The 15887-nt window shown below is 35.4% G+C and overlaps 4 protein-coding genes, 1 non-coding gene and 1 pseudogene across 5 annotated transcripts in view; 3 read left to right on the top strand and 3 right to left on the bottom strand.

Moving 5' to 3' along the window:
• Window positions 1-449: 449 nt before the first annotated feature.
• LOC127743844 (photosystem I P700 chlorophyll a apoprotein A2-like) lies at window positions 450-2268 on the bottom strand (the record flags this gene model as incomplete). Its single annotated transcript, XM_052256019.1, is given in 1 exon segment — window positions 450-2268. A coding segment is annotated over 1 exon segment (1797 nt), but the record flags the coding sequence as incomplete, so codon positions are not given.
• LOC127743942 (photosystem I P700 chlorophyll a apoprotein A1-like) lies at window positions 1514-5161 on the bottom strand (annotated as a pseudogene).
• Window positions 5162-7510: 2349 nt separating this feature from the next.
• On the top strand, window positions 7511-7598 carry TRNAS-GGA (transfer RNA serine (anticodon GGA)). Its single transcript has one exon. It is a non-coding gene; the product is annotated as a tRNA-Ser (tRNA).
• A 671-nt stretch (window positions 7599-8269) lies between these two features.
• LOC107478484 (uncharacterized) lies at window positions 8270-11150 on the bottom strand. Its single transcript, XM_016098625.1, has 4 exons — window positions 11147-11150; window positions 9610-9791; window positions 9181-9469; window positions 8270-9018 (listed from the first exon to the last, which is right to left on the bottom strand). Exons 1-4 carry the CDS (start codon window positions 11148-11150, stop codon window positions 8270-8272), a joined length of 1224 nt encoding a protein of 407 aa, XP_015954111.1.
• A 55-nt stretch (window positions 11151-11205) lies between these two features.
• Window positions 11206-11847, top strand: LOC107478474 (uncharacterized). Its single transcript, XM_016098617.1, has one exon. The coding sequence runs from the start codon at window positions 11206-11208 to the stop codon at window positions 11845-11847; it is 642 nt and encodes a 213-aa protein (XP_015954103.1).
• A 3760-nt stretch (window positions 11848-15607) lies between these two features.
• LOC107478468 (glycine-rich cell wall structural protein) overlaps window positions 15608-15887 on the top strand; it is a 3124-nt gene continuing 2844 nt past the window's right edge. The window contains exon 1 of the mRNA XM_052256018.1: window positions 15608-15884. Within this exon, the coding sequence (XP_052111978.1) occupies window positions 15608-15884 (277 nt within the window). The remainder of the gene's footprint in view (window positions 15885-15887) is intronic.

Here is a 15887-nt window from a genome sequence, read left to right as displayed (position 1 = left end):
TTATAAGAATGCTCGGAATGAAGATTTTTCTTCTGAAGATAATGTTGAGCCGACGTATGTAGGGGTGGCAAGCGGGGAAGCCCGCCCCGCCCCGCCAGAAGCCCGCCTCCTAGAATCCTAGCCCGCCCCGCCTAACTGCGGGCTGGCGGGTTGGCGGGCTAAGCCCGCCTAAGCTCTTCTTTTTTTTTTATTATTAACTACTAAGTAATATATATAATTTCACAACCATATTAATAAATTTATAATTTCTAATGGCATAAAAAATTATATTTTTTATATTCACAAACATTAAAGTCTTTGTAATTATAAATATCTAATAAATATAATTATAAACCAAATTTTCATTCAAAATATAAATATAAATATTCTCTCCAAAGCAAAATAAACATAATCCAAAACATAATTATAAATATTGTCTCCAAAATAACATAAACATAATTCAAAGTTGTAATGTGTTTCCAATGCCAGTAAAAAGTAACCCAGCCAATCGTATTTAACATCCAGAAAACTGCCAAATAAAATGCGTCCCAAGCCGAAATATCACAAGTACCACCTCGTCCCGGACCATCGCAAGGAAAACTATAACCAAAATCTTTTTTATCTGGCATTAACTTGGAACCACGTGCATCCAAAGCACCTTTTACTAAGATCAATGTAGTTGTATGTAAACCTAGAGCAATAGCATGATGAACTAAGAAATCTCCGGGTCCTATTGTTAAGAATAGAGAATTACTACTCTCATTTATAGCATTTAACCAACCGGGCAACCATATGCTTCGCCCCGCATTGAACGCCGGACTATTCGTTGAAGATAACAGTACATCGAAGCCGTATGAAGTTTTACCATGCGCAGATTGTATCCATTGGGCAAATATGGGTTCGATCAAGATTTGTTTTTCCGGAGTGCCAAAAGCAAGCATGACATCATTATGGACATAAAGTCCCAAAGTATGGAACCCCAGAAACAGGCTGGCCCAACTTAAATGCGATATTATAGCTTCTTTGTGGTCTAACATTCTTGCCAATACATTATCCTCGTTTTGTTCTGGATTGTAATCTCTAATAAAAAATATAGCTCCATGAGCAAAAGCTCCTGTCATAATGAATCCTGCGATGTATTGATGATGAGTATATAACGCCGCTTGAGTAGTAAAATCTTGCGCTATAAACGCATAAGCAGGTAAAGAGTACATGTGTTGAGCTACCAAGGAAGTAATAACTCCTAAAGAGGCTAGAGCAAGACCTAATTGAAAATGAAGTGAATTATTGATTGTGTCATAAAGACCCTTATGTCCACGCCCCAATCTACCCCCTGGAGGAATGTGTGCTTCTAAGATCTCTTTTATACTGTGGCCAATCCCGAAGTTGGTTCTATACATGTGACCAGCTATCAGGAAAAGAATCGCAATAGCTAAATGATGGTGCGCAATATCGGTCAGCCATAAGCTTTGCGTTTGTGGATGGAATCCCCCAAGAAGTGTTAGAATGGCAGTTCCTGCTCCCTGAGGGGTACCAAATAAATGACTACTGGAATCTGGGTTTTGAGCATAAAGATTCCACTGGCCTGTAAAAAGTGGACCTAATCCTTGAGGATGTGGCAATACACCTAAAAAATTATTCCATCGAACGTATTCCCCTCTAGCTCCTGGAATAGCGACATGAACTAAATGTCCTGTCCAAGCCAAGGAACTGACTCCGAATAGTCCTGACAAATGATGATTAAGACGGGATTCGGCATTTTTAAACCAAGAAACGCTCGGTTTCTATTTCGGTTGTAGGTGTAACCACCCCGCTATTAAGGATATGGCTGAAAGAAATAATAGAAAAAGAGCTCCAGTATAAAGATCCCCATTAGTACGTAAACCGATTGTATACCACCACTGATAAACACCGGAATAGGCAATATTCACTGGACCAAGAGCACCTCCACGAGTAAAAGCTTCTACAGCCGGTTGACCAAAATGAGGATCCCAAATTGCATGAGCAATATGTCTTACATGTAAAGGATCCTGTACCCATGTCTCAAAATTTCCCTGCCAAGCTACATGAAACAGATTCCCGGAAGTCCACAGAAAAATTATTGCTAATTGTCCGAAATGCGAAGCAAAAATATTTTGATAAAGACGTTCCTCAGTAATATCATCATGACTCTCGAAGTCATGTGCGGTAGCAATACCAAACCAAATACGACGAGTAGTGGGGTCCTGAGCTAAACCTTGGCTAAACCTTGGAAATCTTAATGCCATAATGCTTTTCAAATCCTCCTAGCCATTATCCTACTGCAATAATTCTTGCTAAGAAGAATGCCCATGTTGTGGCAATTCCACCCAGAAGGTAATGGGTTACTCCTACAGCACGTCCCTGTACAATACTCAAGGCTCTAGGCTGAGTAGCAGGAGCAACTTTTAATTTATTATGAGCCCAAACGATGGATTCAATAAGTTCTTGCCAATAACCACGCCCGCTGAATAGAAACATTAAACTAAAAGCCCATACAAAATGGGCACCCAAAAAAAAGAGACCATATGCAGATAATGAAGAACCATAAGACTGAATTACCTGGGAGGCTTGCGCCCATAAGAAATCGCGGAGCCACCCATTAATGGTAATGGAACTCTGCGCAAAGTTTCCTCCTGTGATATGAGTAACTACACCTTGATCGCTTATAGTACCCCAAACATCTGACTGCATTTTCCAACTGAAATGGAATATGACTACTGAAATTGCATTGTACATCCAGAATAGCCCCAAGAAGACATGATCCCAAGCGGATACTTGGCATGTCCCTCCTCTTCCGGGTCCATCACAAGGGAAACGAAAACCGAGATTTGCTTTATCCGGTATTAATCGCGAGCTACGAGCAAATAGAACACCCTTTAGGAGTATCAATACCGTTACATGAATTGTAAATGCATGAATGTAATGGACCAAAAAATCTGCAGTTCCTAATGGAATAGGTAACAAAGCAACCTTGCCCCCCACTGCCACTAAATCACCATTGAAACAAATTAGAATTCTTAATTCTCTACGACGTCTAGCGCAAAAAAAGAATTCAGGAACAAGCAAATCATAATGATTTTTTTCTTTATTTTCTGTTATTTTTTGATCTCTTGTTCTTGGAATGGATTTTGCAAAGTTCGTCTTATCAACATTGGTTTTTTCTGGATATCTTTTCTTAATTTGACGCTTACTCTTATGAAGCAATGAAAGTACTATGGTTTGATATATATAAAATTGTTCATCCTTTTCTCTAGACAGACGAATTGGTTCCACAATAAACATTGCCTTTTCCTTTGCGATCAATTTTTTATTTTTCGTCAATCCTGTAAGACTTAAACTCTTTTGATTTGCCATAAGATCTAGATTGAGTTCTCCTCTTTGAATAGAGCTTATAGCAATCTCTTTTATATTTTTTTTCAACCTAATCAGGAGACAATAAATTTTGATATTATTCATTATTCTGTGATTTAAGGAACCCTTCCAATTCAATTGAAAAATAAAAAACTTTGTTAATAAGAGATTTATTTCTACCTCCATTCCCTCTAAGATCTCTTTTATACCATGACCAATCCCCCAGTTGGTTCTATACATGTGACCAGCTATTAGGAAAAGAATCGCAATAGCTAAATGATGGTGCGCAATATCAGTCAGCCATAAACCGCCAGTTACTGGATCTAATCCTCCACAAAAAGTAAGAAAATCCGCGTATTTTGACCAATTCAAGGTGAAAAATGGAGTTGCTCCCTCGGCAAAACTGGGATAAAGTTGAGCCAAAAGATCCCGATTCAAGATAAATTCATGAGGAAGTGGAATCTCCTTTGGATCTACTCCAGCATTTAAAAATTGGTTAATTGGTAAAGATACATGTACTTGATGCCCGGCCCAAGAAAGAGATCCAAGTCCTAGTAATCCTGCCAAATGGTGATTCAACATAGATTCTACATCTTGGAACCAAGCCAATTTTGGAGCAGCTTTGTGATAATGATTCAGCATAGATTCTACATCTTGGAACCAAGCCAATTTTGGAGCAGCTTTGTGATAATGAAACCAACCAGCAAAAAGCATTAAGGCTGCAAATAAAGTTGTAATTCACTAGTTATTCCAGATGCTCGCCAAATCTGGAAAAAACCGGAGGTTATTTGTATTCCTCGGAAACCCCCGCCAACATCACCATTTAATATTTCTTGGCCCACTATTGGCCAAACCACTTGGGCACTAGGTCCAATGTGAGTTGGATCACTTAGCCATGCTTCATAATTGGAAAAACGAGCACCATGGAAATACATGCCACTAAGACAAAGAAAGATGATGGAGAGTTGGCCGAAAGGGGCACTAAATACTTTTCGGGAAATCTCCTCTAAATCACTAGTATGGCTATCGAAATCATGAGCATCAGCATGTAGGTTCCAAATCCAAGTAGTAGTATCGGGTCCCTTAGCTATTGTTCTTGAGAAATGACCGGGTTTTGCCCATTCCTCGAAAGAAGTTTTTATGGGATCTCTATCTACCAAAATCTTTACTTCTGGTTCCGGCGAACGAATAATCATTGAGCCCTCCTCCTTCCGGACAACACATACAAAGAGACCTGCCAATATAAAAAAAAAAGATTAGTGAACTTTTGAGAGATTTTTATATTGAGTTTCTTTCTATTCTATCTCCCATCTATCTATTCCAATTTTTTTATTTAGTTATTCACTAGAACAATTATGATCCGGAAGTTAATCCGGGGCAAGTGTTCGAATCTATTATGACATAAGATATAGGCGCTCAACGGACCTTTTTGAATCCTCTAAAACTCCTTCTGGACTTTGAATTTCAATTCAATAATTTTTTTGTGCAACCTAGGCTAGGGGATTCAGATTTGAATTTGAAATTCAAAGATGGAATTTATTTTATGTCTGTCTTATTAAATAATTTAATAGAAGAGATTATTATGCACTCTATTTCCAATTACGTGAGCAGTCATCAGCATTGCTAGAGGCCATACTGCTATTTCTTTTTAGTTTTTTTGAGTTCTCTTTTTTGAGTTTCACTTTTAGTTTGAATAACAGAAAAAAGGCAAATTCTCTGCTGTATCCACATACCATTTATCTCTACAAAATACGAGACGAAAAAGAACGATTTTTTTAGAAGGGATATAATGGAATTTTTGGATTGACTATTACTATAGCCTAATATATTTATATAATAGATATATAGAATATTATTCTAAATTTTCAGTTTTATTGGATGGACTGATGTAGACAACAAACATTTAATTACATTAAATATACATTTAAATACATTAAATATACATTTAAATGAAATATGCATTAAATATTCTAAACTAAATATTAAATATAATAATATATAAATAAGATTATTTAGTAAGATAAATATAGTAAGAAATATAAAAATAAATATGGAAATAATATATATTAAGATATAAGGGTATATAGAATAATATAAATAGAACTAAAAAAAAAAAGAGTGTTTTTATTAAATTAAGAACGCCCTGTGATCTTCAACCAATTCTGTGCTTCAATATAATTACCGGGGGTAAGGGCTATAGCTTGTTTCCAATATTCAGCGGCTTGATCAAACCAAGCCTCAGCAATTTCGGAATCTCCCTGTCGAATGGCCTGTTCTCCGCGGTCGGAATAGGTGAGTAAATTCCTTCCCTTAGAACCGTACTTGAGAGTTTCCTGCCTCATACGGCTCAGCAGTCAATTGTTCCATTTTTCTGGAATTAACCAAAAGAAAATGGAATGGGTTAACTACATGAGTTTCAAACTTGAATTTTGATTAAAATTAAAAAAAAAAGGGTTTCATCTCTTTTTCTTTTTATTTTTATAGTTTTATCTTTTCTCCTACCTTCCGAAGAATAACACATCTACATTAACACTCTCTAATTTTCTGAAAGGTAACTATCTCAATTTCATATATCATATACTTTCTAATATGACATTTCTATGGTCTATAGAATCTTTGAGAAAGACTTCTTTTTATTTTTCATAAGAAAGAAAAGACTTACTATCTGCGGGATCTGATACTACACCGCTGCTCAAAACCTTAGGGTAGGGGATCAACTTTATTACATTCACATTTTTTTCCATCAAGAGAGTTTTATAAAACTCTTGGACTCACGAATTTGGAGTATCCTACTTTCACGCAATTCACAGGGTTCAACAAGCAATCGATATTTCACGATCAAGGATGTAGTACTCTTTGTAGTAGCGGTCCTTATATATCGTATTAACAATCGAAAGATGGTCGAAAGAAAAGATCTCTATTTGACAGGGCTTCTTCCTATACCTATGAATTCCATTGGACTCAGAAATGATACATTGGAAGACTCAAAAGATTCTGCCAATATCAATAGGTTTATTGTTCCGCTCCTGTATCTTCCAAAAAGAAAAAAGATCTCTGAGAGCTCTTTCCTGGATCCGAAAGAGAGTACTCGGGTTCTCCCAATAACTAAAAAGTGGATCATGCCTGAATCTAACTGGGGTTCGCGGTGGTGGAGGAACTGGATCGGAAAAAAGAGAGATTCTAGTTGTAAGATATCTAATGAAACCGTCGCTGGAATTGAGATCTCATTCAAAGAGAAAGATATCAAATATCTGGAGTTTCTTTTTGTATATTATATGGATGATCCGATCCGCAAGGACCATGATTAGGAATTTTTTGATCGTCTTTCTCCGAGGAAGAGGCGAAACATAATCAACTTGAATTCGGGACAGCTATTCGAAATCTTAGTGAAAGACTGGATTTATTATCTCATGTTTGCTTTTCGTGAAAAAATACCAATTGAAGTGGAGGTTTTCTTCAAACAACAAGGGGCTGGGTCAACTGCTCAATCAAATGATATTGAGCATGTTTCCCATCTCTTCTTGAGAAACAAGCGGGCTATTTCTTTGCAAAATTGTGCTCAATTTCATATAATACTAAAAATCTATAATTGAAGCATATGAGGCTGCATTAATCGGGGATACACGACAGAAGGAATTTTTTTTTTTATTTGTAAACTTCACCTTCAGCAAGCGTCGGTTTTTTGCCATTTTTTTACGAATAAAATAATGTGTCTTTCTCATAAGACTGAGATCGGTAAAAAAAATAATCAAATCGCACCATCTCTGTAATAAGTAAATGCTTCCTTTTCTCCCGAGGTTGTCGGAATTATTCGTAATAAGATATTGGCTACAATAGAAAAGGTCTTGTCAATAAAATTTCCATTTATCCGAGATCTAGGCATAGGTAGGAATCCATTCGAAAATTGAATTCTTTATCGCGTGAGAAAAAAGAATCCCACAAACAAAGGAATTGTACAATACAAATAGTACGAAATAACGTAAAAAAGGACTCATTAATGAATTTTTTTAGCCTACGGCCTAGAAGTTGGTTTTTTTTATAAACAAAAAATTATTTCGTATAGGTCGAATTGATTATTTATTTTATATGGGCGCCTATCCAAAAATGGAATATGAATCATTCACTATTGCTCCGGTTTCTGGGCCATAATCATCATGGGGGAGAGATGGCCGAGTGGTTCAAGGCGTAGCATTGGAACTGCTATGTAGGCTGTTTGTTTACCGAGGGTTCGAATCCCTCTCTCTCCGTTAATTCATCAATCTGCAATATCTCAAATGCCAACGGATACCATTATTCCAACTTTAGTTGCTATGAATTTTCAATTCCAATTTTTTTGGTAATATGAAATGCAAAATACTGGAAAAAGTGGACAGGGAATGCAAATCGTCCTATATCCATGTAGATGATACCTGAATGAGCTAAAATTCTCGTATCAAAACTCTTGTTTTTTTAGTTAGTATTAAGTCTGACGAGAATAATATTCTACAACCAGCAATTCGTTGATTTTCAAACCAACCCATTGACTATCTATTATTTGATTTACTAATCCTTTATATTGGAATGGATGAAGGGTTAAATGGTTTGGCAATTCCTCACGTGGGGCTGAATCCAGAGAATTTTGAATCAAAGCTTTTGATTTTTGTTCATCTTTCGCTGTAATAATATCTTGAGGTTTGCAGCGATAACTTGGGAAGTTAGGTTTTGGCAAAAAAATTGTAAAAATACCCCCTCACTAAAAAAACAATAAGCCCGGCGGGGAAGCCCGTCCTGCCCCGCCAAAGCCCGCCAAAACCCGCGGTTTAAGCGGTGCGGGTTAGGCGGGTTTTTGCTATTTGGCGGTCCTAATTTTCCAGCCCAGCCCGCCTTTTTTGGCGGGTTACGCGGGCTAGCCCGACGGGTTGAGGCCCGTTTGCCACCCCTAGACGTATGTGAACTTATTCGTGTTTTCTGTGAAGAAGATTTTATCTAGGTCTTCTGTTGGAGTCGGCCTTTCCAGTGTTCCTCCTCTAGGATCAAGGTCGGCCAGCATGTGTTGGTTGTTCGTGTTGCCGATATTGTGAACCTGGGCTTTTGTGTTACGGTGAGGTCTTTTGAGACTATTGTTGTAGCACTCCCTGGCTTCTCGGGCATCACTATGAATGGTTGCAATTGTGTTGTCCTGCAAAGGAAACTTAACACAAAGATGAATTGTAGATACTATAGCGCCGAACCTATTTAAGAAAGGTTGGCCAAGTATAATATTATAAGGACTGAAGCAATCAACAACTAGGTATTGAATGTCTGAAGTTTTTGACGAAGGGAACTTACCGAGTGTGGTTTGTAACCACACAGAGCCTATAACTGGGACTCGCTCACATGAGAATCCTACCAAGTCACCAGTGGAAGGTCGGATGATGTTATCGCTCAGTTTCATTTTCTGGAAAGTCAAGTAAAAAAAAACGTCGGCGCTGCTGCCTGGGTCGAGCAACACCCTTTTAATTTGGAGATCTATGAGCTGTAGGGAGATTACGATGGGATCATCTAGATCTGCTACGCTGTTGTCATGATCGGCAGTCTGGAATGTTATTTGTGGAGATGTAGGCGGCGACTGTTGTTGACTTTGATCGGCGTTGATGAAAAGGATAGCTTGGTAAGATCTTTTCCTTGCCGAACTTGTGGCTCCTCCACCTGCAAAACCTCCGAAAATGCAGTTAATTGTACGTGATGGTAGTTCAGGATGGATATTGTTCAGTCAGTCTCTATCTCGGTTATGTTGTGTAGCCGAGCTTTGTTCTCCTGGAGGAGGTGCTCGCCGCTGCATGTGGCCGCTGATGAATTTGTCCAGATGACCTTGCCGAGCTAATCGCTCCAACAGGTCTTTGGCGATGACGCAGTCGTCGGTATTGTGTCCGTACTTTTGGTGGAAAGAGCAGTATTTTGATCGGTCAGTGCCCTTTGAATCTGGGTAATTGCCAACTTTCCGTGGTGGCTTGATTAACTTCGAATTCAATATCTCATTGATGATGTCATCGCGCTTGGTGTTGAATTTGGTGTAGGTCTCATATCGTGGGATTGGTTTGAAATTCTTTTTGCTGTCCCGTGACTTGTCGTCGTCTTTATAGTGAGGCTTTTCTATTTTCTGAGCTTGTCAGATCTCTTCGATGTCAATCTGTCCTTTAGCTTTTTCACGGAATTCGGCCATAGTTTTTGGTTTGGCTACAGCAATAGTTTCCTGGAACTTTCCTGGTCTTAATCCACTTTTATGGCGTGTAGTTCTACCTCGGGGTGGAGGTCGGGTATGCTTATGGCTATCTTTGTGAAGCGCGTCATGTAGTCCTTGAGGCTTTCATGCTGGCCTTGCTTGACTGTGTTCAGGTAATCGGAGTCGTGGAGGTAGATGGCGGATCCAACAAAGTGCTCCTCAAAGGGTTTTGATATATCTCGGAATCGAGAAATGGAACCTGCAGGCAAAGAACAAAACCAATCAAGTGTATGACCGTCTAAATAAGATGGAAAACAACGACATAAAACTTTATCAGATGCACCGTTTACTATCATTATGGAGGTGAAATTTTTGATGTATTTCTTTGGATCACCTAACCCATCATAGGGAGTTAGGGTGGTCGGCAGAGTAAATCTTCGGGGCAGCACAAAGTTCATCACCTCCGCCGTGAATGGTCCAGGGGAGCTTTCCTGATCGTCATTTTCGATGTTTCTCTGAGTGTCCTCATATGTTCGGGCTGCTCCCCTTCCTGTCGAGCAGTGTCTGAGACATGTGTTAGCCCTAACTGCTGCTCGGCTTCTTCTGTCCGTTCTTATCGGTCATTGTTTTCGGTTCGAGTGTTATTCAAGTTGGTGATTTGATTTGCCATTCTTTGGTTCTCCTCATCCACGACTTGCCGCAACTCCGTCACCATCCGGAGCAATTCGGATGGCGAGGGTGGAGGTTGTTCAGCCATGACTTCAAAACGGGAATCTCGAGGCCGATAATATAGAGAGAAAGAGGTTTATATTTTCGGCCCCACGGTGGGCGCCAATTGTTCTTGTATAGATACATGGAGAGAGAGCTCAGTTTCTAGGAGTCGACGCCGAGCTGTTTCCTTCGGTGCCGACCTTTTAGCCTTATGATAATTCGAGCTTTTACTCCAAGAGGTTATCCAATCGCGTAGAGTTTTGAGCAAGAAACAGGGGGAAGTGTACCTGCAAAGGCACTCCGAAACTTAAGTTAGTATTCAGAATTCAATGTATCCTTTAGGATAGGAGATCATACCTTTTATAGGTGGTAATGTACAAATCGATTATATTCCTGCTTTATTGTCTGTTTTAAAGAGCAATAATAAGGGTTTGGACGTTTTACTTTTGTGAAGCAGCCCGTTAGGCTGATTTGTAACGTCATTTTTTAATAAATGACATTGATTGTCGATTAGTAACTGTAATGCTGATTAATGACGTAAATTGCCGAACTATAACGCCAATTTCTTAGGTAACAATGTGAATAATGCCGAGTTATGGATGATAAAACCGATTTATGATATTTGAATTTGTAATGGCCGAATCAATTTATATTTTGAATTTGTTATGCTAAAATTCGTTCTTTATTTTAAAAATGAAAAGAACAAAGATCGAATATTATAAAGTATTGAATCTCTTATAATATATCATAAAAGAGTTCAACTAAAAAATATTCTTTTAATTAATATTAATTAATTTTTTAAAAATTTTTATTCTAAAATTATAATAAAAAATGAGTTAATGCTCCTTTTCAAATTTTTTTTTTATAATAATACAGTAACGAAGCAATTTTTCCTATAAATACCCATGTTCTAATAAGTCTATAACATCAACGTGGGGCTTCAAAAATTTAAACTTTTTCCCATGGCAACCTCAAAGATTCTCATACTTGTTTTCTTTGTGATTTTGGGTTTCGGAATATGTTGTTCCGCTAGAACACTCCTTACTGTAGACGAAACCAACAACGATGTTGTTGGTGTAGATCTACACAGAGATGGTCATAAACATGGTGGTGATGGTGGAGGTGGTGGAAATGCTGGAGATTATGGTAATGGTGGAAGAGGTGGAGGGGGTGGTAACGGAGGCAGATTTGGAGATGGCGGAGATGGTGGAGGAGGTGGACGTGGTGGGTTTCATGGAGACGGTGGCACTGGTGGAGGTGGTGGCAATGGTGGCATTTATGGAGACGGTGGAGACGGTGGAGGAGGTGGACAGGGTGGGTTTTTTGGTGATGGTGGACGCGGCGGAGGAGGTGGAAATGGTGGGTATAATGGAGATGGTGGGGATGGTGGACGGGGCGGTGGTGGTGGGTTTAATGGAAACGGAGGTACCGGTGGAAACGGAGGAAATGGTGGATTTGGCGGCGACGGTGGCGACGGCGGAGATGGTGGAAACGGAGGAGATAGTGCAGTAGAGTTTGCAAGAGTTAGTACATGGAAGAAGGGGGGAAATAGAGTATATGGTGGTGGTGGTGGCGGCGGTGGTGGCGGATTATACCACCCTTGAATCCTCTTTATTTGGAACTTCAATATTCAGAAAATAATGCATCACTTCTCCTCTCCTCTAATTAACCCTAATTAATAATAAATAATCATATAAGATATGATGGGTATGAGGTCATGAGGAATTGAGGATGTATATTATAAGGTTTTTAAGTTGTGACACTAATAATGATGTAATGTTTGATGTTAAATGTAATGGTGCGGAAGACATGTACCTAATGTAAAATGTTTAATGCATGGTCCATTACCCTTAACTTTGCTATTTTATATATATCAACTAATAAGAAATTTAAAGAAGAAATTCAACTAAGCAAATGATTAGTACGTATAATTGAGTTTTCACTTAGCTTGATGAATTAGTTCTCATGTTGATTGGACTAAGAAGAAAATAGTTATTAGTTATAGATCTAAATAATACAGTTTTTGTTTTGTTTTGCTTTCTTTAAATAACAAAAAAATAAAATAAAAAATAGAGTGGTCTAATAATTCTGTTATTACTTGATCACTAAGTAACTGATTTCTTTAGCTTACATATACTAATTGTCACATTATATCAATCAATCATATTAATATTTATATCTCATATATTATTATTAGATAAGATATAATTTTTATTAAAATTAAATTATAAGTCAATATAATATGTTACACCATACTATTACACTTGTAATACCATAATAATTACTCAATAAACTTTTTATTCATTACCTCAAAATAAATTAAAAAACATAAACCGAAAACTCCTATGGAGGAGGGGGGAATCAACAGAATTAAACTAACTTGGGCTCAAGTTAAGAGTTAGTTGAATCAGTTAATCAGTTAGATTAGTTGGAGAGTGCAATTAGGCAGTAATAACTTAGTTATGAATATAATCGTATATAATAGACAACTACATGAATAAAAAGTTCAGTTTCACTTATAATTTTCTCTATTCATTCATACTCTTCACCTTTAATTCTCAATTTTCTTCAACATCTTTGTAATTAAGTGTTACTAAAGAGAAAGAAAAAAAAAATTGAGAAGCAAGAAACTGAAGAAAACTACTGAATGATATTTAATTTGTGTTTTTGATATTATGTAATGCTTAGATTAATATAATGCTCATTTATATATGCAACAAATGTGGAGAATCAAACGGCTTATATGAGTTGTTATAAGCTGCATTATTGTAACTAATTATAAGAACTCCATTCTTGATTCTTGATTATTCTTCATATGATGTGAAGAGAATTCAAAGCTCTATACCTTTTAACACAAGTTTAAATTTTTAACCCAAGATTTTGAGTTAATTATTTCATGATGATTTAATTTATCATCATTAAGATATCTTAAAAGTGATGCATTCCAGATTATATATGAATATAATTATCTACCTAGTGTGATGTATAGAATATGTATATTTGATAAAAGTGGATCCTTACTCCTTAGAGTAATATATATTATTATATTTTTATATCAAATACAATCAAAGAATTTTGCGTTCGTGAAACACAAAAAGGTTTTAATGATGATCAACATCAAATTCTAAAACGAAACAACCATGTTATTGGTCAATTCTGCTTCTTTTGGTCTACCTTCCATTTATATTTTTTAAGTTTTATATATTAACCACAACTCTAAATTCTTCCACTACTATTTAAAAAATTATTCTAATTCTTGAATTTGTTTGATTTCCACAATCTAAAACCATTTATATTATTAGTGTATAATTTAATCATATATAGATAATGAATTATTGCAATTTTGATAATGAGTATATGAATATAATGAATGAGTGAGATGCCCACTAATAGATATTTATTTTACAATTTAATTTTAAACCATATGTATATTAATATAAAAAGGTTTTACATAAATATCTAAGTTAATTTCTATTATTATTATCACAGGAAGTAATGTTAAGGAACTAATTTTTTTTTACTAATATTAACTAATTTTTTAAAATTATTTTATTTATCTTAAATTGAAGACCTTAAATCATAAATTCTTAATTCTAAAACTAAAATTGACTAATATTATTTAACTAAAAGTCAATTCTCCATATTTTTCTATCACAAAATATCTTTCAATTAAAACTCCTACAACAAACATATTTAATGAGATGCTATATATAAAATTATTTTACACCATAAATATATCAAAATGATTTTTTTTTTAACTCTATTGTTCATAGTCATTTTATCGCACTTAATGGTTGGAATTCAACAAAGAATAAAAAATAATATATTTTATTAATTAGTGTCCATTGCATTACCAAGATTTTCTATTTATCAATCCTTTTGGAAGCCCACTTGTACAATAAGAAGCTATGTAAAAGTATGTGTTATTTTCATGCATCGTAGCGTGTAACATATTACATAAGTATGAATACATGAACATAAAGATGGTTTCTAATATTCTATTTTAATTTCGTAGGGTACATTGGCCAGTAGTGTTAAGTGCGAACATAATACATAATATATCTGCGTCAGGTAGAGAATCATATTTAAAAAACAAAACCTAGTACCTTATCAAAAAAGTCATGTTTAAATTTAATGATTTTTTTATACTTAAGATTGATTTGATAACATATTCTCAAATAACTTATGAGCAATGCTAGGGGTCAATAATTTTTGTGATTGTTAGCCATCAACTAGCCATCAATGATGATTTGATGGTGTGAGATTGGTATGAGATTTCATCCAATGGCTCACCTTCCTCTGCTGGTTACATGCTGACCAAAATTCAATAAAACTGCTGGCCCTAGACTTTTCCATAACTTATTCTTTTAACAATTAAATTTACCCTATTTGTGCATGCGGTCAAGGAAGAATGAATTAAATTGGTTTATTGTGATGAAATTATAATCAACTTCGTTTAAAAATTTATTGTTGGTTAATAAATAGTTATATCTTAAGTATAAAAAAATTGATTTTATTTAATTTCATAAATTAATTATGTTAAATAATTAATTAAAACTTTTAAATATATATTAGAATGTCACTTAACATATTACATTAATAAACTTTGTTACTATCAATAAATAAAGTAATGGAAGAACTAACATGACTAATTTAAAATTTTTAAAGAATAAATTTAATTAAATTTTTTTTTAAAGATCAATTTAAAAAATAAATAATCTTTTAAGAATTAATTTGATAATTTATTCTAATTATTAAAAAAGTTAAGTAAACGTGAACAATAATCAAAATGAGATGCTACATACCTAACTTTTTTTCCTTTCTGTTGATTGTTGATTGTATGTGTGTATAATGTGTTTCTTTTATATTTTAAATTTATTAAATTTTCAATCAATTTAAAAAAGTACAAAAAAAATTATATTGAGAAATTTTTTATTTTAAATTTTAAATTTATATCTTAAATTCTAATTCTAAACCCTAATTTTTCAAAAACAAAAGTTAAAAAAATAATTTTATAATAAAAAATAGTTCATTTTAACTATTTAAAATTAATTTTTATCTATTTTACTTTTATATAATTTAATTTTAATACATCGATAATATAAAATATTTTATATAATTATTTAAATCTTTTGGATATTCTATTAATAAATTAGGTCCTCTCTGTTCTATTTTATTCCTTGTTTGGTGCATACAAAATTTTATATTCTCCTTATTCCACAAAGGGTTCTTTAGTGAAGTAGAGTGTCCAAATGTGTTTTTCTTTTCTTTTTTCTTCCCTATAAATATCCATCTCTTGTCATGAAACTAAGACATCAAGTTTTTGGGTTTAATTTTCACTTTTCACAACTCGAATACATTCCCATGGGAACCTCAAGGATTCTCTGCATTGTTTTCTTTGTGATTTTGGGTTTAGGAATATGTTCTGCTGCAAGAACACTCCTCACGCTCGGTGTAGAAGACCAACAAATCAATGATCATGGAATCATCCATGGTGATGATGTTGCTGTGGATCTACACTATAGGTGCCATAAACACCGTGGATGTAGGAGACCTTATTATGGCGGCGGAAATGGTGGAAACGGTGGAGGAGGTGGAAATGGTGGGTATAATAATGGCGATGGTGGAAACGGCGGAAACGGTG

This window comes from Arachis duranensis, unplaced genomic scaffold (genome assembly GCF_000817695.3).
Source record: "Arachis duranensis cultivar V14167 unplaced genomic scaffold, aradu.V14167.gnm2.J7QH unplaced_Scaffold_165934, whole genome shotgun sequence".
NCBI lineage: Eukaryota > Viridiplantae > Streptophyta > Magnoliopsida > Fabales > Fabaceae > Arachis > Arachis duranensis.
Note: the sequence above shows the minus strand (reverse complement) of the source record. Positions and strands in the feature narration are given on the sequence as shown.